Source organism: Bombina bombina, chromosome 5 (assembly GCF_027579735.1).
Source record: "Bombina bombina isolate aBomBom1 chromosome 5, aBomBom1.pri, whole genome shotgun sequence".
Taxonomy (NCBI): Eukaryota; Metazoa; Chordata; class Amphibia; order Anura; family Bombinatoridae; genus Bombina; species Bombina bombina.
This window is the reverse complement of record NC_069503.1, coordinates 49,009,021-49,034,960: the sequence shown is the minus strand read 5'-3', so window position 1 is coordinate 49,034,960 and position 25,940 is coordinate 49,009,021. Positions and strand designations below refer to the sequence as shown.

The following is a 25,940-nucleotide window of genomic DNA, read 5'->3' as shown; positions in this document are numbered from 1 at the left end:
AGCTAAACACAAACACCGCAGAAATGTAAAAATAGCCCTGGTCCTTAAGGGAAAGAAATTGAAAAATGGCCTTGGTCCTTAAGGGGTTAAAAAAAAAACTAGAAATTTGACTGTGAAATAATAGCAGTAAGTTTCCTTCACGTGTGTGCGTTTCAGGGCCTGCCAGGGCACAGTGTCACACCGGTGCAACTCATATCTGGTGTAACAGTAGTGTACATTTAAAAAAAAAAAATACAATTTTGACTGTAATAGATTGAATAGCAGTTAGTTGTCTGCAAGCGTGTGTGTCAGGCCTACAGCGTCTACTCTGCCAACTTCTGCCAGTGCACAGTGCCACTCATATCTGTTGTCACAGTAGCTTGCACGCATAGTACTACTAATCGAAAAAAAAAATGACAGGCAGAGACAGGCCACCCCGCAGGGCCGTCGAGGTCGTGGTGCTGTGATTCCCTTTGGCCCTAGAATAATGCCCAGTGTTCAGAGGCCACGTACCCTGAACTCAAAAAGTTCTGAGGACATAGTTGACTGGCTAACACAGGACACCCAATCTTCTACAGCTTCCGCTCGGAACCTTGACGCACAATCCTCCTCCAGCTTAGCTTCGGGCACCTCTCAAGTTACCACTCGCCCGCCCGCCTGCCACCACCACCAACACTAGCACCACAGCCGCTTCACTTGATCTGTCAGAGGAGTTATTTACACATCAGTTGGAAGAAATGAGTGATGCGCAACCATTATTGCCAGAGAAGAACTATAAAACAGAAAACAACAGAGGGGTGCCTCATGTGTAGTATTATCTTGGTGATGACAGAAATACAACTGAATAGCCAAATGGGTACTCACATACTCCAAAAGCACACTTATGTGCTGGTAGGGACAGGCTGTAGATTTGTATAGGTGTAACAGCTCACCCGTTCTGGGATACTTCCAATACTGTAATGCTGCAGCAAATGTGAAAAAGCAAACAGAAAGCACTATATGTGCAGACCATTAAAGATAAAACATAGGTGTGTACTTAGTAGCAGAAAGTGGGTACTCACATACTCCCATAGCACACCAATGTACTAGTAGATGCAGGCTGCAGATTCAGACAGGTGTGGCATCTCACCCAAACAAATAATCCTTCAAGTGTTGGTGAAATGAGAAGAAATGCAGGCTTGGTACTCCACAGTGGCTGTATCCTTCTCAGTGGTAATAAGCAGATGGTAGGAAATGAAATCCACTCCAAAGATAGAAGTTTAAAAATATTTATTAAAAACAAGTTAAAAAATTAAAATTGGACAACAACACTAAGGTTGTTACAAAGAATGGATTACAGGGTCACCCAGTTGGCCCCAATAATTGCAATGCGTTTCTCGGTTAGCAAACCGTTTCATCAGGCATATCATATTCATTCCTACATACAAACAATTGACTCCTTTCTAGAGGGTGTGTGTCTAATTAGTTCCCACCTGTGTAAACTGTCAGGTGTCTCTAAGACTGATTTGTTGTTGGAGAAAAGGGAAATAATAAAAAATAGAAAACCAAGTGTGATGAGAGCAGGATGTGATGTTACTGGTTTGTGGGCGGGGCTTGGGTCCGGTGTCTGTGTCGCAGTTAGTTTAGTACAATCAACCTGACTAGATGTATATTGCTATGCTCTGCAATAAAATAGAGTTGTACCATCATTGCTGTGTCCTGCATATGTCCTGCATCTCATGACATGCTGTCAGAAGTTCTGGACTGCGCTTCTGTTCCTGATCGATTGCAATGTCAAAGTTTACCCCACCTGAGCCTTTTGACTTCTCTCAGCCTGCAGCTTGGCCCACATGGCGTCAGCGGTTTCAGCGCTTCAGGATTGCATCCAAAATGAACAAGGAGAGTGGTGAAGTAAAAGTTAATTCTCTTTTATACTCTATGGGGAAAGATGTGGAGCCAGTGTTCAATGCTTTTACTTTCCAAGAAGGGGAAGAATTTAACTTTGATATAGTTATGGATAAACTCAGTGCCCACTTTGTGCCCAAAAGAAATGTGATTCATGAGAGAGCTTGTTTTCACAAACGTAATCAGCGTGTGGGAGAATCTGTGGAGTCATTTGTGCGCAGCCTGTATGAACTAGCTGAATTCTGTGAGTTTGGTGTTGCTAAAGAAGAGCAAATCAGAGACAGAATAGTTATTGGAATTGCAGATGCTGAAGTCTCACTGAAGCTGCAGTTAGAGCCTGATTTAACGTTAGATGGGGCTATTAGGATTGCCCGCCAGAGTGAACGGGTGAAAAAGCAAAGTGCTGATCTGAGGTCTGAGAGTATTGTGGATGAAGTGCAACAGTCTAGGAAAACTGCTAGTGAAAGGCACAGTGTGAGCGGTAGATCTAAAGTACTGGAAAGGCCTAGAAGTGGATGGGCGCAACATGCCCGATGCACACGGTGCTACCGGGCCCATGATTAGAGTGTTATATGCCCGGCCAGAGATAAAAGATGCAGAAAATGTAACAGAATGGGCCATTTTGAAGTGGTGTGTAAAACTGAATACATTAAGGAGATGCAGGTGGACGGTGACCAGGAGGGTCAGGAAGTGTCTTTTGTGGGGTCCGTTGTGGAACGGCCAAGCTCAGAGGAAGATTGGAAGCTTACTTTTACTGTAATGGGAGACAAAGTTGATTTTAAGATTGACACAGGAGCAGATATCACTGTAATGTCTTTTGCTGAATTTATGAAATTGCCTCGACAGCCCCAGCTGGCGAAGGTTACTACAAATGTCCATAGTCCTGGTGGCCGCATTGATTGTGTGGGGAAATTTCTTGCCAGCTGTGAGTACAAGCAAAGAAAGTTCACCATTTGGGTGCATGTGATTCGAGGCCAGTGTGTTAACAATTTATTGAGCAGAAAAGCAGCCTGCGACTTGGGCCTCGTGGCCAGAGTGAATGAGATTTCCGAAGATATGTTTGGCGAATTGGGCCTACTGAATTGCAAACCAGTCCGTATAGCACTTAAAAGTGACACCGTCCCATACAGTATTTCTACTCCTCGTAGAATTCCGTTCCCGCTCATGCCTCAAGTGGAGAAAGAGCTTATGCGCATGAAGTCTATGGGGGTTATTGAAGAGGTTGTTGAAGCGACTGATTGGTGTGCCCCCATTGCTCCAGTTGCAAAGAAAAACGGAAAGGTGCGCATCTGTGTGGACCTGAAATGGTTGAATGAGGCGGTGAAGAGAGAGAGATTTGTGCTGCCGACATTAGAAGATATAGCTCCGAAGTTGGCTGGGGCGAAGTTCTTTTCCACATTAGACACTTCTAGCGGCTTTTGTCAGATCCCCCTGGATCCAAAGTGCCGCAAACTGACTACCTTTATCACACCGGTAGGTCGGTTCTGCTTCTGCAGACTCCCCTTTGGGATATCCTCCGCTCCTGAAATCTTTCAAAGGGAAATGAGTTCTCTCCTGAGTGACCACGTGGGCACAGCGGTCGTCATGGACGACATTCTTGTGTATGGGTCTACAGTGGAGGAGCATGATGAGTTGTGTGCTACAGGCTATCAAAGAGTCTGGGCTGAAGCTGAATAAAGAAAAATGTCATTTTAGGAAAACTGAATTATGCTACTTTGGGCATATCATCAACGGGGATGGCATCAAGCCAGACCCCGAGAAAATTTGTGCTATTGAACAGATGAAAAGCCCCTCTGATGTACATGAGCTGAGACAGATATTGGGCCTTGTAAATTACGTGGGCAAGTTTCTTCCAGATTTATCAACAGTTTTACACCATATCACAGAGTTGCTTAAGAAAGACGTTGCCTGGGTCTGGGGACCTTCACAAGAAAAAGCTTTCCTGCATGCCAAGTCCCTGCTGGGGTCTGCCCCAGTGCTGGGGTTCTACGACCCTTCAAAAAAGACTGTGGTTAGTGCCGATGCAAGCAGTTATGGGTTGGGGGTGCACTCCTGCAGCTGAACGGAAATAAACTACAGCCCATCGCCTACTGTTCCCGCACACTGACGGCTGCAGAGTCAAAATACGCTCAAATTGAGAAAGAGTGCCTGTCTGCAGTTTGGGCCTGTGAGCGCTTCCAGCGCTATCTAGTGGGTTTGGAGAAATTTAGTCTGGAAACTGACCACAAACCGCTAGTCCCTCTAATCAACTCTTATGACATTGACAAAACACCCTTGAGATGCCAGAGACTTTTAATGAGACTGCTCAGGTTCAATGTTCAGGCAGTGCATGTGCCGGGGAAACAACTGGTTGTGGCGGATACACTATCCAGGCTCCCGCTGGCTGCTGCTGAGGAATCCTCCACAGAATCGGATGTGAAAGTGTATGTTGATTCAGTTCTGGCCTCTAAGTCCATTTCTTCAAGGAAACTGAAAGAGATAAAGAAAGAGACATATTTGGACACAGATCTGCAAGATGTTATAAGGTACATAAAAGAAGGCTGGCCCGAGAGCCGGGCAGCCTGGATGTCTTTAAGTGCTTACCAGCCAGAGAGGTCGCAGCTCACGGAGCTGGAGGGGTTGGTGCTGTTCCAAGACCGCATTGTAATTCCTGTCAGCATGAGGAAGGAGATGTTAAACAGGATTCACGATGGCCACTTAGGCATTACAAAGTGCAGAGAAAGGGCAGCTACAGCTGTGTGGTGGCCTGGGATCAGCTCCGACATTGCAAATCACGTGTCTAAATGTGCCTTTTGCCGGGAACGCCGGCCTACTAAGAGAAAGGAGCCCTTGATTTCTACTCTGCTGCCTGCGGGGCCGTGGCAGAAAATAGCTGCTGATTTGTGTGAACTGCACGGGAAAAAGTTTCTTGTTGTGATCGACTACTATTCCAGGTATTTGGAAATTGCACCCCTGAATGATATCACAAGTCAGGCCGTTATCATTCGCCTGAAGAGCTTGTTCGCCCACTGGGGCATTCCAATGGAGTTGGTGAGTGATAATGGTATGCAGCTCACTTCTACAGAGTTCAGTGCTTTCAGCAGGGAATATGATTTTGTACATTCCACCTCAAGTCCACATTATCCGCAGGCCAACGGAATGGCTGAAAGGGCAGTTCAAACAACAAAATTCATTCTTAAGCAATCTGAGCCGTACCTAGCCCTCTTGTCATACAGGGCGACGCCCATTCAAGCCACCGGGTTTAGCCCGGCACAGCTGATGCTAGGACGCCAGATTCGCACCACTTTACCCTCAGTGGGTGTCTTCAAGCCGCCTGGCCCTGTTCCTCGGGACGAAGTCCTTAGGAGGGATGAAGAGGCCAAAAAGGGTTATCATTTCTTCTACGACAGGAGACATTCTGTCAGGCCCTTACAGGAACTGAAAGCGGGCCAAAGTGTCAGAATTAAACTGGATGATGAGAAGAAATGGAAGACGCCTGCTACGGTAGTGGGCTGCTCTCCAGAACCAAGGTCTTATACAGTCCTTACGGAGGGAGGGACGGTTACACGCCGTAACCAAAGACATCTTCAGTCTGTACCTGAGAGTCTGGAACTGGATGCCTCAGTACCACCGCCGGTGGGATCCCCTGTTCTAAGAGAGGTGCCTTCCCCTAAGCAAGACCACAACGGGGATATATCTTTGCCTCCAGCGGACTCTTGTTCACCATCTTCTGTATCAGAGGACAGTTCATGCAAAGTTACATCAAGCGGAAGAGTGGTGAAACTTCCGGCCCGATATAGGGACTGACTTTAGCTAGAACAGTGACCGGAAGTATGGGCAGAATAATCCCATGGTCACTGTGGACTAGGGTAGTCTACCCCGATGTCCAAGTCAGGATGTAATTTATTTGTTCATGTTTTCTAACCTATTTGTTTATATAATGTTCAAAAACAAAATGTTGTTGTATACTCTGTTGGTGTACCTTGTTATTTGTTATATGCAAATGTATGCTTCGCCTTTGAAAAAGGGGAAGATGTGATGAGAGCAGGATGTGATGTTACTAGTTTGTAGGCAGGGCTTGGGTCCGGTGTCTGTGTCCCAGTTAGTTTAGTACAATCAACCTGACTAGATGTGTATTGCTATGCTCTGCAATAAAATAGAGTTGTACCATCATTGCTGTGTCCTGCATATGTCCTGCATCTCATGACACCAAGTGTTCCCCTTTTGTTTATACATTCATGTATTTATATGCAATGATGTTGTATGGAATGCCATTGTTCCTATGTACTTTTATAATTTGTATTTTAATACGAAATGAAAACCTCCCTGATCTGTTAAAGTCTTATATTGTTACTGATAACTAAAACAATTTAAATGTCATCCAAAGATGTGGATCATAATAGATATACTAAAATAGTAATAATGGCACTCCAAAGAAAAAAGTGTATTTGCTTTTTAATTGATTTTGTTAGAAGAGAAATTTGTGTGTATTCAAAAGCAGCTACACGCCGACGAAACTGTAACATGATTGGATAGGGGGTGTGTGTTAACTAACCAATCATATATCGTCTGAGAGAATTTTTCGGACAAAATAATTGCAAATCTTTAGTGGCCCCCTGTTTGTTTTGATAATTTTCATCGCAACTGCAGCTAGCACTCTATATTATTTTAAATGCCTGCACAGCTGCGCTCCAATAAAGAGCATGTCTAGTGTAGAAATCTGTGTTCAAGTTACATGGGTCACATGACTGGGGGTGTGTATCAGTCGTCCAATGACAAACTGTTTAAAATAGCTTGTTGGAAGTGCCGTTTGAGAAATTGTTTCTCATAGGTTTAGCTGTATGTAACAGTTTAGCATTCATGCTCTATAGCGCAGCAGATGTTTAAAAAAATAATTGCAACAATGCCATTAATATTGAGCTCTGATCTATAGAGCATGAGCGGCAAACGTAAAAAACTTTTTTATAAGTAATAGAGTAGTGTGAATTAGACAACGATCAGCTGCAATGAAACCCCAAGGTAGCTCCAGTATTAGATTAGAGCAAAGTTATGTGAACATATGTAAATGCATATGTATAAGCAATAAAAACCAACTTCTTATAAAAAGAACTCTAGTACTAACCCAGAAAAATATATGATCACATACACACTTGCGTGCAAGTGTACATATGTGATAACTGCTATGATTTAAATAACTCTACAGAAGAGATGGAATTACACTAATGCAGGCCCAGAACGATGATTGTATATTTATCAACTATGGCCAATATATATTTATCTTACTAGATGTTTGAGAGTCCTGATATGATGATATGTAAAATGAATGTGACAAGTGGGATTAAACTTGAAATATGTGTGCATGTAACTATGCATTTGTAATGACCGCTAGGGTTTAATAGACCCTACAAGGGAGATAAGATAACTCTAAAGCTGGCCTCAAACGAAGGTTGTATTTAATCAACTATGACCAGTGATTTTTTAAGATGGAATAAAAAATTAGTGGCAAATAAAATTACACTTGGAATGTGTGTGCATGTAACTAAGGTGAATCTATAAATGGTATATAATATAAATACGTGAGGGACTCTACTAATGAGTCATGTGTATATTGGAAATCAAGAGAGAAATAATCAAGTTAGACCTGTGTGAAGAAAAAATAATTAAATACAAATCCTACATGTGTATGTGTCTAAATGTTCCTTTAAAATAAATATGCCAGGAACAAAGGGAGGTGAAGGATAAAATAATATATATGTATGTGTCAAAGGTTCCACATATTCTATTCCTTTGAAGCTGGAGACAGACATATCAAAGGAAATGAACAAGTGTGTTATTTAAATTACTTTAACCTTAGCAAGGGATAATATAATGTGAAACCCTTAATTGTGAATGATTATGAGTGATTTGTAACTAGAATGTTATTAATAATAATATGAGTGAAAAAGCAATAATCTAATAAATTTGTGAAAACCATTTGATTATTCTAAAAGGCCGCCAGATCTAATACTTCGTTTAGGCCAGAGGGAAACAAAGATTGGAATTTAAAAATCCAGTATGTTTCTCTCTGGCGCAACCGAGTATATCTATTTGTTCCAGTTTTAGGTGGAATAAATTCTAATGGAGTGATACAAAAAGTGTGGTGATGTCCTTGATGTTGCACCGTGCTGTGACGCGATACGCTGTGTTTAAGTGATTGTTTTTTAATATTCCTCAAATGCTCACTCCATCTGGTACGTAATCTTCCTACAACTTGTTTTTAATAAATATTTTTTAACTTCTATCTTTGGAGTGGAATTCATTTCCTACCATCTGCTTATTACCACTGAGAAGGATACAGCCACTGTGGAGTACCAAGCCTGCATTTCATTTCACCAACACTTGAAGGACTATCTGTTTGGGTGAGCTGCCACACCTGTCTGAATCTGCAGCCTGCATCTACTAGCACATTGGTGTGCTATGGGAGTATGTGAGTACCCATTTTCTGCTACTAAGCACACACCTATGTTTTATCTTTAATGGTCTGCACATATAGTGCTTTCTGTTTGCTTTTTCACATTTGCTGCAGCATTACAGTATTGGAAGTATCCCAGAACGGGTGAGCTGTTACACCTATACAAATCTACAGCCTGTCCCTACCAGCTCATAAGTGTGCTTGTGGAATATGTGAGTACCTATTTGGCTATTCAGTTGTATTTCTGTCATCACCAAGATAATACTACACATGAGGCGCCCCTCTGTTGTTTTCTGTTTTATAGTTGTTCTCTGGATCATCTGGTGAAGAGGAGGCTGCCAATACCAACTATCAGTCCATTATATAAAAAGACTTTTTCTTTTTCTCTATACCAAAGAGACTTACACAAAGTTAACCATATTACATCTAACAGGATTATATTGGTCTGTATTAAAATCTGTCTGTATTATCTGTTTTAGCTGTAAATTGCCTCTAGGGGCCAATACTGACCACTATCCTATTATATATAACCTTGTGCGCCCCCTCCACTGTGATTGTATCACGTATTACATTATTGCCAGAGGATGTAGATAACAGGGATATGTCTCAGTCAGGCAGCATTACACACATGGACGTACGGTATGATGATGATGTTGTACCCGCTGCGGGAGTTTGGTCTGTCACTGTGAAGCGGGCGTAACCCTTACACTACCTGATCGATACAACATCATACCTGATGTTTTAAAGCACGTTATTCAAAACAATTTAGGAATGTTAGGTGATTTATGCCCTTTATGGATTAAAACCAGACTCTGCATCAACTATGTAATTTTCCATGGGAGTTTTGCCATGGATCCCCCTCCGGCATGCCACAGTCCAGGTGTTAGTCCCCTTGAAACAACTTTTCCATCACTATTGTGGCCAGAAAGAAAGAGTCCCTGTGGGTTTTAAAATTCGCCTGCCTATTGAAGTCTATGGCGGTTCGCCCGTTCGCGAACATTTGTGGAAGTTCGCGTTCGCACTTCGCGAACCCAAATTTTTATGTTTGCGACATCACTACACGTAAGTCCGTGGATCATCATAATTACTGTTGGGAATATCACTCCTGACCAGCAGTAAGAGGCAAAGAGCACCACAGCAAAGCTGTTAAATACCACTCCCCTACTCACAGTCCCCAGCCATTCTGTTTGCTTGTATCAGTTGCAAGGAGGGGTAAAGTTAAGATTTATCTTTCTGGTTGGTTGAGGAGTGTTATTCGCTTGGCATATGAGTCTGCTGGATAGCAGCCTCCCGAGAAAATCACGGCTCATTTCACGAGGGCTGTTTCATCTTCTTGGGCCTTCAAAAATTGAGCTTCTGTAGATCAGATTTGCAAGGCTGCCACTTGGTCATCTTTGCACTCTTTTTTAAAATTTTATAAATTTGATACTTTTGCTTCAGCTGAGGCTTCTTTTGGTAAAAAGGTTCTTCAAGCAGTGGCGCCTTCTATTAGGTTCACTGTCTCCTTTCCCTTTGATCGAATGAATGGGGATTGTGGGTAGGGGAGTGGTATTTAACAGCTTTGCTGTGGTGCTCTTTGCCACCTCCTGCTGGTCAGGAGTGATATTCCCAGCAGTAATTATGATGATCCGTGGACTCACCTTGTCAATAAATAAATAAATTTATCAGGTAAGAATAATTTTTTTTGTTTTTAATCTGACTTTACTAATCCTTTAAGAACATTTGTGTCAGTGAGGTTATAAAGATGGAGCAAACTCCATTGGGCTGAGGAGGAGGGTAAAAAAAATACTACTCCCCCCTCTGTCCTTTTAGACAGATCATGTCCAACAACTGCCTAACCTCATCCCAGACCTGGTTCATTACTTAGAACACTGGCAACTCCACCTTCCCCTGCCCTGACGTCGCTCATGGAACACCCACAACTCACCCAGTGTTCCCCACCCCAGAACCACCACTGATTTGTGTGCTTAAAGGACCAGTCAACACAGTAGATTTGCATTATCAACAAATGCAAGATAACAAGACAATGCAATAGCACTTAGTCTGAACTTCAAATGAGTAATAGACAATTTCTCTGACAATTTTAAAAGTTATGACAGCCATCAGCCATTCACAAATGCATACACGTACCATGTGACAGACATCAGTCAATCACAAATGCATACACGCTTATTCTTACACATGCTCAGTAGGAACTGGTTACTCAAAAAGTTTAAATATAAAAAGACTGCACATTTTGTTAACGGAAGTAAATTGGAAAGTTGTTTAAAATTGCTGCTCTATCTCAATAATGAAAGGTTAATTTTGATTGAGTGTCCCTTTAATTTTACAGTGAGTATTATTGAACTAATAAAGTTTTTGGCTGTTTATATAAATAGAACACCCACAGCCGAACGCTAAAGATTAACATAAGGTCACTGCTTCTTACCCTCTCAAAAAATCTCACACTGATTATTAGTCTGTGATGATTTAGACTGGGTGAGCATGAGCCGTGCAGGGCTGTATGTGCAGTTGCTTGTGCAATGTTAAATGAGGATGGTGGATGCCACCTATCTTGCCCAGAATACAGATGTACTTGTTCCCTGGCTGAGAACATTATCCACACTCACCTTGTTTAATGCGGCCCTATAACTTGTTTTCATCAGTAATCTGTAATCAGTAATTTAGGTTGCTCTGATGTAGTAATGTTTACGTTCTATGTCATGCTTTTTAATTTGTGATTTACAGGTAAATAAATTTAAAAAAACACAAAATGGAAGAGATTCTTGAGTATAAAAAAATGTTTTTTTATTGAGATGGATTATATTATAAATGAATAAACAGTCTTATTTTTCTTTATTCATTTTCTTTTTATGTAGATAAACACTTGAATAGTTCATATCCGTCCTTCACTACAGGAAGCATCAGAATGATACCACAAACTCCAAAAGTCTTAGACACTAATGACTATTCACAAACATTGGGGATATCACAGCAGATATTTAAAGAAGATGGAGAATGGGCAGGAACTGGGAAGCAATCATTAATTACAGAGAGTAATATAGTCATTAAACAAGAGGACAACATTTATGACTTATCTAGTGAAATTATTATCCCAGAGGATAAACCACACACATTTACTGAGTTTTCAAAACATAGTAAAGATGGGAAAAGTCTACAGTCTAACCAAATGATTCATACAAAAGAGAAACCTTTCAAATCTACAGAATGTGAGAAAAGCTTTAGATGTAAGTCTCCTCTACTAGAACACCACAAAATTCACACAGGTGAGAAACCACACACAGGTACTAAGTACTGCAAATGTTTTATACAAATGGATTATATGAAAAGTCATGAAAGGAGTCACACAGGAGAAAAGCCTTTCACATGCACAGAGTGTGGAAAAAGTTTTACACGGATGGATCATCTGAAAACTCATGAAAGGAGTCACACAGGAGAAAAGCCTTTCACATGCACAGAATGTGGAAAAAGTTTTACACGGATGGATCATCTGAAAACTCATGAAAGGAGTCACACAGGAGAAAAGCCTTTCACATGCACAGCGTGTGGAAAAAGTTTTACACGGATGGATCATCTGAAAACTCATGAAAGGAGTCATACAGGAGAAAAGCCGTTCACATGTACAGAGTGTGGAAAAAGTTTTACAAAAATGGATAATCTGAAAACTCATGAAAGGAGTCACACAGGAGAAAAGCCGTTCACATGTACAGAGTGTGGAACACATTTTACACGGATGGATCATCTGAAAACTCATGAAAGGATTCACACAGGAGAAAAGCTGTTCACATGTACAGAGTGTGGAAAACGTTTTACAAAAATGGATCATCTGAAAACTCATGAAAGGAGTCACACAGGAGAAAAACCGTTCACATGTACAGAGTGTGGAACAAGTTTTACACGGATCGATCATCTGAAAACTCATGAAAGGCGTCACACAGGAGAAAAGCTGTTCACATGTACAGAGTGTGGAAAAAGTTTTACAAAAATTGATCATCTGAAAACTCATGAAAGGAGTCACACAGGAGAAAAGCCGTTCACATGTACAGAGTGTGGGAAAAGTTTTACACAAAAGAGTAGTCTGAAAAGTCATGAAAGGATTCACACAGGGGAAAAGCCGTTCACATGTACAGAGTGTGGGAAAAGTTTTACACAAAAGAGTAGTCTGAGAAGTCATGAAAGGATTCACACAGGAGAAAAACCTTTCACATGTACAGAGTGTGGGAAATGTTTTACAGAAAAGAGTCATCTGAAAAGTCATGAAAGGATTCACAAGGGAAGAAACCTTTCACATATTTAGAAATTGGAAAAAAGGAATTTTTATCGAAACCTGGTATCGCAAAACACCAAATATTTACACACAAATAAATTTTATATACACAGTGTACAAACCTTTTTACAATTATTCTAAAGAGGACACACTCTCTAAATAGAACCATCAAAAAGGATCTTATTGTAAATAATACTTTTTAAATCCCAGTTATAAAAACCCCAGATTGGAAGTGCTCTCCTGCTGTACTTTGTTCCTCTATATATGTGCACCTCAGTTTCTCTCATATCAATGTGATAGAATCCAAACACCACACAGGAATATACAACTCTATCCTCATACTGACCAGTTTACACAACCATTCAACACCAAAGCACCCCCAGTGTTATTTATTAATATGCCAGTGTTAGGAGTTGTACATTTTGATATACATAGGGGAGAAATTAATTATATTTACAGAAAAAAGAGTCTTTATATGAATAGAGTGCTAGAGAATTATATAAACAAGAACATCAGTCTCAAATGATTGACATCTGGGAGATATATTTAATGTGTACATCATGTGGATAAACCTTTTCTTATAGCAATAGATGCTTAGCATTGTACATGTTATATACCAGAGGAATTACTGAGGGGAAAATTATTTTATTTCATGAGACACAATATCAGTAACCGGTACATACGTGATTATAATCAGTTTAATTTAAATGGCTACTATAACCTACATGTATACTGGGTATGTAATATGTATGTCATGTTCTGTAACTTGATATTATATCTGTTAGATGTTTTCATGTTAGTTAGAAGCCACAAGAACTGATGATAGCACATACTGTATATATAAAGGGAACATTATATGTCTGATAAATCCCTTTGAATCAAGAGCACAAGTGTTAGGTACATTTATACAATTGTGTGCACATAAAATGGAAAATTCAAGAACAAGGGGTCATGATCTCAAGCTGAAGTGTAGTAGATTCAGGAGTAATTTGAGGAAGCCCTTCTTTACAGAAAGAGTAATTGATTTATGGAATAAACTTCCTCAAGAGGTAGTAATGACAAACACTGTGGGGGACTTTAAAAATGCCTGGGACAAGCATAAGGCTATCCTACGAACTAGATAAGTTTATACTGTTAGGTAATATCGGGCAGACTTGCTGGGCCTATGGCTCTTATCTGCCGTCAATATCTATGGATGTTTCTATATTATGTATTGCTGCTTTTTACTATATAATGATATGTAATGTTTTTTTCATGCAAATAAAGTGATTGTAATCCAGACCAGTATTTTCTTCTTAAATTGGAAGAGTTCACAGCTGCATTCATTACTTTTGGAAATTCAGAACCTGGCCTCCCCCACTTCCCTCATCCCCCACTCATTCTTTGCCCCTCGTCACAGGAGGTTGGCAGAGAAGTGGCAGAAGTTTTTCGATAGTCTCTTATGGATGGTAGTACTCTTCAGAATGGGACTGGAGTTTTAAGTAGTCCTGTCAGCCTCTTAGTGAGAGCATCAATGAAAGTTAGAGTCCGGAGATGCAGGGAGAGTCTTTCTGCGAAACCATCCTAACTCATATTAATAGCTCCATAAGCAATCAGCGTTGACGAGTTTCCCTGCCTGCTCTCCTCTCAAGTCCATGTCAGAAGCAGCGCTACTATCTGTCACACTTGAAGGGCCGTGTTCCTGTTCCATGGCGTAGATTCAAGTAAGATCATTTAATTTTACTTTCAACATGGATTGTATTGTAATGAAGAAAAAGCTATCTAACCGGGAGGGCTAAGGCCCTTCGATGATACATTTAAGACAGGGTCTCGGTGGGACTCCTTTTATCTCCTGAGGGGGGTTATTGAACAGGGGGTATTTAATCATGTTTGTTATGTGATTCTGTCTGCTAATGTGTAGTGATATTTAGGCTTGTGGCTATTTCGGAACATAACAGCCTTTTTGATATGCAACGTGGTCTTTGCGGACTGGCACGCTTTTTCTTGGACCGCACAGTGCACCTTGTGACCGGGCGTGGTCACGTTTCTTTCTCCATTTCCGTATTCGACCTTGTGGTGACGGAGAGAGTCTGTTTTGCTAGAGTCTGGGTCATAGGAGGTGGTGAGTGCCCCAGCCATTGGGGGTGTAAGGTGCCATTTATTTTCTTTTTTTGGTTCATACTTTCAATCTTCAAGTTAGGGAGGATTCTGATTTTTTGGAGACGGATGTCTCTGATTCAGATTCTACTTCTTGCGAAGAATATGAGATGGCCCGTGTGATACATGCCCATCAATTGTGTTCCGAATGCCATCTTAGAGTGCGCTATTCTCCGCCTCTGAGCCATCCGCCTCTGAGGATTCCATATCCCGTGAGGTGCGTCCCCTAGAACCTTCTTTGACTACACAAGCAGGTGTCCCAAATTCAGTTTATCCTTCCCCGGAAAGGTGGCTCGTTTCCTCCAGAGGTTACGGCATGGTTCCGCATGGCCATATCTATGCCGCTGGCGCATTTACATCTCCCAAGAGGTGTGTGTTTAAGATATTGTCTGTGTTCTGTTAACCAGGACTCGTCAGGCGTGGGATCTTGTGGTCCAGTTCAGCCCTCTGGGGAAGCCAGGGTCATCAATTGCCCTGGCAGAGGTAATTCTTGCTTTTCGTTATAGACTGATGCGCCTTCTTGTCCTGTTTTGGCGCTGCTGGAGGATCCCAGTCTTAACGGGGTGGTGGATCATCGGTCCTCTGTTCCTAACGGCAAGCAGAGTTAGACGTATGGGGATGAAGCAATCGCCTTATCGTCTTATTTTGAGTATCTTTTCCAGTTCTGAGCTTTGGAAGAATCAGATCCCTGATGGGCTGGTCCTGTTAGTGTGTCCGTTCTTCTTGGGCGTTAACCTGCGGGTGTTGCCCTTTTTTTTATTTGAATCCGGTTAGGATGTATTTTATTTAATTTTGTTAAGCTCATGTCAGTTACAATTTTTCCTTTGGATTGTTATGTCTACCGTTTGTTTTATTTGGCTATCCCTTTTAGGGTTGCGACTTTGTGGCCTTAGACAGTCCTGTGTGCCCTATGTATCAGGCTGGTCCTGATTGGGTACTAGTTTTAGTTTTTCTGTCCCTTGAGGTCTATATCAGACATGTGGTACCCGTTATACCTGGCTGGTCCGGTTGGGGCGCCGAGTGGCTCTCTTTGGTTTTGAGTTGCGTTCTTGTTTTTCGTTGCAAGTTATAGGGGCATCAGAGGGGATTGTGCTCAGTCCTCATTGGCCTATCCCTACTTAGCTGCCGGGGTTTCTGAGGTTCGGATCCTACTAAGGCATACTCAGTAGGCTCCTGGGTTCCTTTGGATCAGGTGCTAGAGTCTTTCTCCTTCCCATAGTGGGTTGGAGGTTCAGAGGATTCCATGGCGTTGTCCTCATCTTTCTTTGAGGCTTCCTTGGGGATTGTTCTCTTTGGGTTCGGTTCCCTTCATGACGGTACCTCTTCCTTCGGGTCGAGGCTAACTGGGCTTTTTGTCCCCTTTCCTTAGGGGTGGCCTTCTGGTCATTTGTTTCAGGAAGTTTAGGGCTATTTGGCTTTTTTCTACTTCCGGGAATCTCGTCTGCTCCCATATTTTTGGACAGCAGACTATGTTGTCTCCTTTTTTCCTGTGTTAGCCTCTGCTTGAGCATTTTGGCTTTTCACTTGCTCATTCATTTGTACATTCCTCAAGTGTAGGGGCTTCCAGGAAGATGATCCTGAGAGGATCTTGGAGACTAGTCTTTTCTTCTCAATCCTGCATTTCTAAGGGTTGAACTTGTGTACATTTCCCTTAGTCTTTGGACTTAGTGGGTGTTGTGCCTAGGGCATTTGGGTTAACCAGATTAGCTGTGTGGCTTTCAACATTGCCTAGCACCCTTTTTGGTTGGGAGTTTGAATCCCGCTATGGGTGTCTTTAAGCACTCTGTGTTCTGGGACTCTTCCGTATGAGTTCAGTGTCCGAGGTGTCTAGATATGACCGTAATGCATCACCTGTGGTTCAAGGTCTGCTCTGGATGGGGTAACCCAGTGGTTCCTCAGGGGTTATTAGCTTGTTTAAACTGGCTCTGGGTTCCGGATGTCTGGGTTTTTTTGTCATGGTCCTTGTCTTTGACTGAATGTTTTGAGGTTCTGTATTGCAGATCCTTTTGGACTGTTTCGGGACAGTCCAGTTTCCCTGTTCCGGGCCATCTTCTGCACCTACGGGCGGATTTTTCTCTCCTTTTTCGGTAAGTTAGTCTTTTCTACTGGGTCGGCCATAGTGTCCGGATGGTTCTTCATTCGATACTTGACTTTTGAGTCAGTCTACAGCTTTCACTCCATATCGGTGTGTGGTAGAGCTTATTTTGTGCTTGTTTTTCATCCCTTTGGGGGTAGATTTTGCATTCCTCAGTACCTGACTTGTACTCAGAGGTACTTTCTTCCTCTGTTCTGTGGGGTTGTTCCCCTTACCTTGCGTACAGGAGGTCGGAGTGAAGGGCTGGACTTGCCTTTTCTGTATTGTCAGTAGAAGGGGCTGGACAGGTAGCTCAGCATGCTACTGCACTGTGGCTGAGCTCTGTTGCAACCCGAGGGTTGCAGGTCCAACCCCTGGCAAAGTCCTCTCAGTCTTTTCAACCTATCAATGTTGATAAAATGAGCAGCGCCTTGGGCCCCCTACGGGTGATTGGCCGCGCCTTACCAGTACTAGAATCTTAGGGGTCTTCTTTAGGAGTGTCCTTAGCCTTCTGAAAGGGAGCTGCGACAGGGTTTTGAAACCTAAGTTCTTTTTTTGAGGGGGGGCTGGTCCTTTTCCTTTCTTAAGGTCTTGGTTGTCAGGGAGATTTGATTCCCCTTGTTTTTCGGACTTTGTCAATCGCTTAATACTGGGTCCGTTGCTTGGAGCAGGGTCAGAGATCTGTCTGCTCTGTTGATCCTGGACCCCATATCATACGTAGGTCTTGTGAGTCTTCCTTAGGTGGTTCTGCTCTTCCTTCCTGCTTTTCTTGGGGAGGAGTTCTGCATTACTTTGGGGTCTTCTGAAGACGGTTGTGTGCAGTCTACTAGCTTTTGCTGGTGTTGGTGACTTGTGTTCGCCTAAGAACTCTCTTAAAGTGCAAAAACTATGGCTTTAAGAGGTGCATATTCAGATATTATGATGCTGTTTTTCAGTGTCTCCCGGGGACAGTTTGTCTTCAGTTGCTCTCTCCTGGGTGCGGGTTGCACTCTAAAGGGAGAAGGAGAATTCTTCCCCTATGCAAAGTTGCAGGGCTTTCTTTGATCCCTTGAATTCTATGCAGACTGGTGTCTGGGTTTTCCTCCCTTTGCTCTGCTGGATCGGTAGGGTTCTTTTTTAGGTCTTTGCCTTGTTTCCTCTGGACTACACTCTTGAAGTTACCCTTGGGGTTCTTTATTGTTACGTTAGATTAAGTGGATCTATATGTAGATAGTTTACCAAAGAGTAAATATATTACAGAATAGAATTTTGTAGCACTTGAAGTTCAGCCTTAATTGACTTTAATTAGTGCTAAACAACAGATTGCAATTTGATCTTCAGAATAACAAACATTAGAAACCAAACTTAAAATTCCTAACCTTAATTCTCCTGAATTGTATACATATATATTTAATAAATATCTTATAAATACCGGTATAGAATGATAATCTTTATATCTCAAATATTGACAAGGAATGAGAATGTTCACATTATCATAGTTAATACTTATATAGTTAAGATATCCAGTAAATTCTAAGTAAGATTGTTCCAGTAAGTCCTTATAGTAGTAGAACATAAACTTGGAAGGTAACTGAAGGAGCAAAGTTGGTGATTATTGTTACAATAACAAGGCAGGCTGGATATCTCAATACACATAATAAAAATAAAGATGGATTACAGCTGCAATAAATGTTTGTTTCAAGAAAGTCAATTAGAGAACGTTAAGCCAGAACAAACATAGAAGTTAACTGGTGTGATGGATACCCGGTTACCCCGACTGTGTAGCTCCGCCAAACGGGTCCTGCTTCCTCCCTGCTGACTGCAGCTATGTAGATGGCAAGAGACCACAGCCTGTAACCACCCCTGATGCCCGACAGCACCAGTATTCAGGGTCCCACCCTGTGGCAGACTCCAGCTACCCAGACTAGGTAGCTCTGCCAGAGTGTCCTTCCTCTGCCTGGAACAGGCTGCTATGTAGCTCAGGAAAGTGATTCTAGCAGGAGCCCACCCAAATAACTAGACAGACTAGCATTCAGGTGAAAATAGAACTGCTTTATTTCACAGAAAACACAGCTTTTATACATTTCCAACAGAAAAGGGGGGTAGTTATAACAAATATTATACAATGAGACAAACATCAGACCATGGTTAGTTAAACAAGATTCTAATCACAAAAGGACAATGGATGACTCACACAATAGCAGAAAGATACATAACAGCAGGAGGTCTCAGCATTCAATTATCTAATCTATAAAGGACAATGGATGACTCATACAATAACAGAAAGGCACATAACAGCAGGAGGTTGCAATAATCTCAAACATTCTCAGTCTGGGGGGGGGTTGGGACAGGCAATACTGAATTGGGCTGTCACCTTATACTTCAACCAAAAAGGGGGGTAAGAGTTCAACCCTGCAGCCCAGTATCTGTGAGGTTGTAGGGGGGTGGGGAGTAGCCTTAGCTGTCTGGTATCCGTGATACCCCCCCCCCTCCTCCAGTTCGGCAGATCCAGCTAGACCCTTAACAGGTTGGCCTGGGGCTGTCCGACGGTGGCCCTCCACTTCTCGGTTGCTGGGAGAGGTGATCCCATCTCTCCAGAGCTTGGGTCATCCTGGGGGTTCCGGCTGGCATTTATACCCTGTTCCCTGGGTGCAGGGATAGTCACATAAGGCAAAGTCCCAAACAAGTTTGCCAAGGCCGGCTCCCAAACAATTGCTGTCCCACAAGTTCCAGGGCCACACTGCCTCTCTCCGTGACACTTGGTTTAGTACCTGCGGACCCAGACCAGAGGGGAAGGTTGCTTCTTGGTGGGGCAGGCAAAGCTCAGGTGCCCAAACATGTGGCACCAACTGTATAAGCTTTTCTCCTCCTTGCCTAATGCAACGCCTGCCCCCGGTGAGAAATACTCCTGGACAAGAAAAGGGTAGAGACTCTTCCAAGCTACTGAGGGGAGAGGCTGTCTGTCTTTCTCCTGAGAAGGAGATCTACCGCTGGGGAGGGAGGTCTGCTACCTCCGCTCCATGGGAAACTGTGCTGCCACTGGGGAGAGAGACCAACTTTCTCCTCTCCCAGAAAGGGATTTGGCCACTGGGGAGAGATATCGATACCCGTCTCTCCCTGCAAGGGCTTCTCTGTAAGGGGAGGGAGGACGACTACCTTCGCTGCTGAAGGATGGATTTTCCACTGGGGAGAGAGACCGACTGTCTCCTCTCCCTGCTTCTGGCTCTGCCGCTGGGGAGAGTTATCGACATTCATCTCTCCCTGCAAGGGGTTCTCTATAAGGGGAGGGAGACCGACTACCTCTACTCCCAGGGGATGGCTCTGCCGCTGGGGAGAGAGACCGACTGTCTCCTCTTCCTGCTCCTGGCTCTGCCGCTGGGAAGAGGGACCGACTGTCTCCTCTCCCGGGAAGGGGTTCTGTGTAAGGGGAGGGAGGACGACTACTTCCGCTCCCAGGGGATGGCTCTGCCGCTGGGGAGAGAGACCGACTGTCTCCTCTCCCGGGAAGGGGTTCTGTGTAAGGGGAGGAAGAACGACTACCACCTCTCCCTGGTTTACCAGAGCTGCTGCAGGTGCTGGGCCGAGGCCAGCGGCTCTCTGTCCTGTTGCCAGCGCTTCTGCTAGGGTGGCCCCCTGGTCCAAGAGCATAAGCTCAGAGCCAGACTGCTGATCGGGATCCAGCAGCCCTGGTTCCCTTTTTCTTTGTTGCCACTCCTCCACGGTCAAGCTCCATGAATCCCAGAGGGCTGCATCCCAGATCTGTATACCCTTGGCCAGCTGCTTAACGAGATCTAGCAGCCTCTTGTATTCCTTGACCAGTGCCTCTTCCTGGTTAATTATAAAATCCAGATCATCTAGTAGCCAAGATTCCTCCAAGAGATCCATCAGTTCCTCTTGGAGCCCAGAGATATCCTCCAGCCCCTGGTCTGTCTCGCTCCTAAACTGTGGGTCTTCTGTCCTTTTTGTAAATAACAATCCAGAGCTGCCAAAGCCCTCTTTGGGGGAGCCATCCTCCAGCAATGGCTGTGCTTGCATAGCGAGTCATTGGAGGGCCCGATAGCCATCCTCCACCCACATCTCTTGCTGGACCAGTCTATACAGAACAGATAGCCATTCTTTCTTTGGCTGTTTTCCCAGAAAAGGCACTCTCAATGTCCACCGAACCCGGAACCTCTGGTCGTTCGTGGGGAGGACCTTTCCATCCTTCCGTTAAACAAGTTAAACAAGATTCTAATCACAAAAAGACAATGGATGACTCACACAATAGCAGAAAGACACATAACAGCAGGAGGTCTCAGCATTCAATTATCTAATCACAAAAGGACAATGGATAACTCATACAATAACAGAAAGGCACATAAAAGCAGGAGGTTGCAATAATCTCAAACATTCTTCTGAGTCTATGGGGGGTTGGGACAGGCAATACTGAATTGGGCTGTCACCTTATACTCCAACCAAAAAGGGGGGGGTAAGAGTTCAACCCCTGCAGCCCAGTACCTGTGACAGTGAGGTTGTAGAGGGGTGGGGGGTAGCCTTAGCTGTCTGGTATCCATGACAACTGGGAATCGGCAGCCTTAACTGGTGAGATAAAAGTATGACTGAGATTAAAACATTGCTTACTTGAACTTGAAGCTCCAAAGTGTATAAGTTCCAGCTGATAGTCAGGAACTACGGAGTCTGTAGAAGAGGAGTTGGTATTTGAGGTGCGCTGTGATTGCCTAGAAGTCCTGAGTAGCAGGGAAGTACACTGTCAGATTCAGCTGGGGATTCACAGAGGAGAGTGGCACCAGATCGAGGCTGTGACGTCTTGCTACCTTGTGGAGCGGAATTTAGCTGTTCACTGATTCCGTAACAGATGCTGGAGGAATTCTTAGAAATATTTTGAGAAACTGCAAGAACAAAAGTAATGTTCCTATTACAAATGGTAATCAAAGTTATGACCAAGTAGGATTTCAGAATGTAAGGTTGCTCTAGAAACAGGAGCTGCAGCTAGGATCCATTGCAAAACAAATTTCCAAGCAAATTGTAGAGGAAGTCCTGCCTCTATTTAAAGGGAGAACCATCTAAATAATTAAGTATTTCTTAAAGAAACAGTACATGACATTTATTGCCCTACTTCATTGCATCCTGGGGATCCCTTATCGGTGTCCTTTCTGGGAGAATATAGAAGTTCCCCTTACTTCTGGTCGGGGGGGATGTTTCTTGCGGAACCAAGTGTCTGTGACTTGTTGGCTCAGTCGAGTGTAGGTTTTCAGAGCGTTCTCTAGCAAGGGCCTTACTGGGCTAACTGCTGGACAGTTACTTGGGCCTTTTCCTTTTTTCCTTGGCTTCTGATGAAGCTGTTTTTTTGTCAGGAGTTTTGGGTGTTTTCAGGATTGGTGCCCTCAGAATGGGCTGTCTTTTGTACCCTCCCGTCTTGGCATTCAGTGTCCTCTATAGTTTGGGTATTGTTTTCCCGTTTATGAAGAAAAACTTAAATTATGCTTACCTGATAATTATCTTTTCTTCAGAAGGTGAAGAGCTAACAGCTCCCCGCCCGTATTTTTTTATGTGGGGCGGCCATAATTTTTTTTTTTTTTTAATATTTTATTTCTTTTATTATTTTTCAAAACAAAATAAACAAAAAAACAGTAAATCAGATGTACAACATGTCAAGAGTAGAACGGTTGAAACAATTTTGCCTTTGAGTACATTCAAAAACAGGCCTAGGAGGTACAATTTCAATTATATAGCCACATTTGTTACCGTTATAAACCAATCCGGTGTGCTCATATTATGACTCAAGCATTTGGCTAAAAAGAAATAAGTTCTGAGAATTTATCTCTATCTCCAAGTCCAGCTATTACAAAAAGTCCATGAAGTTTCTCTGGAGTTAGCATCAACCTTAATGTGGCCATAATCTCAAAGAAAAACATGTAAATACAATGAGCATTCAAATGATTGAGTAAATCAAAATAATACATATCCAAGTGAACAACCTGCCATGAACAAACCACCACCTAAACTTTTTATTATCAGATGTGTGTCTGTATTTCCCTTTTTTTTTTTTTTTTTTTTTTTTTTTTATAACCATTTATCTATCTGATGTGTTCTCACCATATAAGAATTGTTCCCATAAAAATATCATATCATGATAAGTATCTAGACCCCCTGTTCTAAGGTAATATAACCTCTCCAAGACTAGGGTATTCTTTACTAAGTCTAACCAGTTGGCAATCGTGGGAGGTTGGGCCTTCTTCCAGTGCTGTGGGATAAGCCTTTTTGCAGCATTTAATAAAATTTGGTAGAGGCTCCTTCTAATTTTACAGGGAATACGCGGCCTGGCATTAAACAGAACCCCCTCCGGTGAGAGGACCAGTTCGACCCCAATAATTTTACCAATTAGTTTGTGAATATGTATCCAAAAAGTGTGTATCATATCACATTCCCACCATATGTGGAACATCGTTCCTTCTTGATCACACCCTCTCCAACACCTGTTACTAGCATTTGGAAACATATGTTTTAATTTGCTGGGGGTCAGGTACCACCTAGTAAGAATCTTGATATTTGTTTCAAGAGCTGTCACTGAATGTGCTGATTTAGCCGTCGCCTGGAACCATGTCACCCATTGTTTATGTGGTATTTCTATCCCCAGTTCTTTTTCCCATCTATATGTGTAGTTTGGCTTAGTGTGGTAGTGTGATTTAAGAATGTCTTTATACATTATAGAAATAACTTTTTTGATGGGTTGCTGTGATGTGCACAGACGTTCAAACGTGGAACGTGGTCTAAACATATCCTGTTTAAATTTATGTATAGATAGATAGTGTCGGACCTGGTGGTACACAAACCAAGATTGGAATTGGTCAATGCCTTGTGATAGCAATTCATCTCTGTTTTAGACGCCCTCTATCCATCAACAGAAACACCGGTGTGTGGTCCAATAGTTTTGTGGGTAGGTTTGGATGGTGTTGTTTTCCCCAGGAGGCTAATTGAATTTCCCTATTTGGGTAAAGCGTTGTCAGAGGTGAGTAATTTGAAGTGACTTGTTTATGTGAATTACGTATTTTTAACCACGTTGACCAGGTCTCTTTAATAATTGGGTATTTTCCTATTAATTCTAATGGAGGTTTATGGGGTGCCCAGCACATTTCACCTATGCAGGAGGTGTTCAAAAGTTGGGACTCTAGATGGACACTTCTCTTATTAGACCCATTTTCCTGTCTACACCATTCCACTACTTTATTTAGAGTAATCGCTAGTTTATAAAAGTGCAGGTTTGGGACCCCCAACCCGCCCTCCTCCCTAAGTCTATAAAGGGTATTTTTTGCTAATCTAGGTGGTTTTCTTTGCCATATGTAAGTGTCTATGATGTTTTGTAATTTACTAATGTCTGTTGAGACCCCCGGTATTGGTAATGCTTGCATGATATAAAGGGCTTTGGGTAACAAGGTCATTTTTGCGGCAGCTATTCTCCCTAACCAGGAAATATTCTGTTTAGGGAGCCAAGAAGATATCAAATATTGATATTCCTCCAGTAGACGGCCATAATTCAATTTTCGTAAAGTCTCCATATCTTTAGAGAGGAAAATCCCCAAATACTTCAATGCTCTAGACTGAATTTTATATGGGAAGGAGCGATTAATCTCCTGTATCTCCTCTTCTGAGAGGTTGATTGGATACAGGTCTGATTTATTAGTATTTATCAGAAAGTTTGACACCGCGCCGTAAGCCTGTAGTTCGTGTTGAACGTGTGGTAAGGAGTGTATTGGGTCTGATAGGGTCATAAGTATGTCATCGGCGAATATTGCCAATTTATATTTTTCCCCTTGGATGTCAATGCCTTTTATGTTGGGGTGCTCACGCAATTTTATAGCTAGTGGTTCTAGGGACAATATGAAGAGAATGGGTGAGAGCGGACAGCCCTGCCTCGTGCCATTTCTAATTTCAAACTGGTCAGAGAGTACCCCATTAACCCTAACTTGGGCGGAGGGGTTAGAGTATAATGCAATTATTTTTTGAATAAAGGTCTTGGGAAAACCAAATTTCTGGAGTGTAATTTGTAGAAAAGTCCAATCTAATCTATCAAACGCCTTTTCGGCATCAGTCGATAGATAGACCGAGGGGACGTTTGATTTTTTAAGGTATTCTAATAAATTTAAAACTTTACCTATATTATCCTTGGCTTCCCTCTGTGGGACGAACCCTACCTGATCATAATGAATCAAAGCTGGTAATAATTTATTAATCCTATTTGCTAAGATTTTTGCGTATAACTTGAGATCTACATTTAACAAAGAAATCGGCCTAAAATTTGCTGGGGTCTCTGTTTTTTTACCGGGCTTGGGGAGCACTGATATATGAGCCTGCAACATAGTCTCCGGGAATGTAACGGATTCCGAAATCTGGTTAAATAAAGTATGCAGGTGGGGAACAAGTTGGGGACTAAAAACCTTATAGTACCTATTACTAAAGCCATCTGGGCCTGGGGCTTTCTCTGGTTTTAATTCTTTTATAGCTTCTAATATTTCCCTTTTGGAGATTGGGGCCTCTAGCAGGGCTGCCTCGTCTGCTGTAAGCTTGGGGAGAGTCACAGTGTCTAAGTAAGACTCGCATTTCATCTGGTGGGGTGTCAACTGTCTATTAGGGAACAAGTTGTAGAGTCTGTGGTAGAAATCTTTAAATGATTTACCTATGGATCTCGTGTCTTCGAATGAAGTGTTGTGTGTAGTTTTGAGGGAATGTACATATGAGCTGGCCTGCTGTTTTTTTTAAGGTCCTTGCCAAAAGTTTCCCAGATTTATTTCCTTCCCCATAGTATTTTTGTTTTATGTACAATTGGCACCTCTGCGATTCAATTTGTAAATGTTTATTGAGAGCCTCCCTCTTTTCCCGCATATTGTCAACGAGTGCTTGGTCTTCGGGATGAAGCTTCAGAGCTAGGTCAGCCTCCGAAACTCCCTGAGCTAATGTGATATATTCAGTAAGGGATTGTTTACGTTTATAGGCTTTGAGTTTGATAAACTCCCCCCTAATGTAAGCCTTATGAGCTTCCCATACCGTCGTAGGACCAACTTCTGTTGAGCTATTGAGGGTAAAATAAGTGTCTAAATATTCTGCAAATGACTCTCTCACTTTAGAATCTGAGAGAAGAACATTGTCCAATCGCCACGTAAATGGCTTGATGGGGGCCGAGGGCCAAGCTATCT

The 25,940-nt window shown here is 42.6% G+C and overlaps 2 protein-coding genes across 2 annotated transcripts in view; one reads left to right on the top strand and one right to left on the bottom strand.

The window, feature by feature from the left end:
* The window catches only part of LOC128659813 (gastrula zinc finger protein XlCGF28.1-like), a 35,797-nt gene extending 21,958 nt beyond the window's left edge, over positions 1-13,839 (top strand). The window contains exon 2 of the mRNA XM_053713385.1: positions 11,152-13,839. Within this exon, the coding sequence (XP_053569360.1) occupies positions 11,152-12,590 (1,439 nt within the window). The 3' untranslated portion in view covers positions 12,591-13,839. The remainder of the gene's footprint in view (positions 1-11,151) is intronic.
* Positions 1-25,940, bottom strand: part of LOC128661287 (uncharacterized) — a 264,716-nt gene that overhangs the window by 191,344 nt on the left and 47,432 nt on the right. Inside the window, exons 6-8 of the mRNA XM_053715559.1 lie at positions 25,577-25,816; positions 25,195-25,371; positions 21,370-21,476 (exon numbers count right to left, since the gene is read on the bottom strand). Of these exons, the coding sequence (XP_053571534.1) occupies positions 21,370-21,476; positions 25,195-25,371; positions 25,577-25,816 (524 nt within the window). The remainder of the gene's footprint in view (positions 1-21,369; positions 21,477-25,194; positions 25,372-25,576; positions 25,817-25,940) is intronic.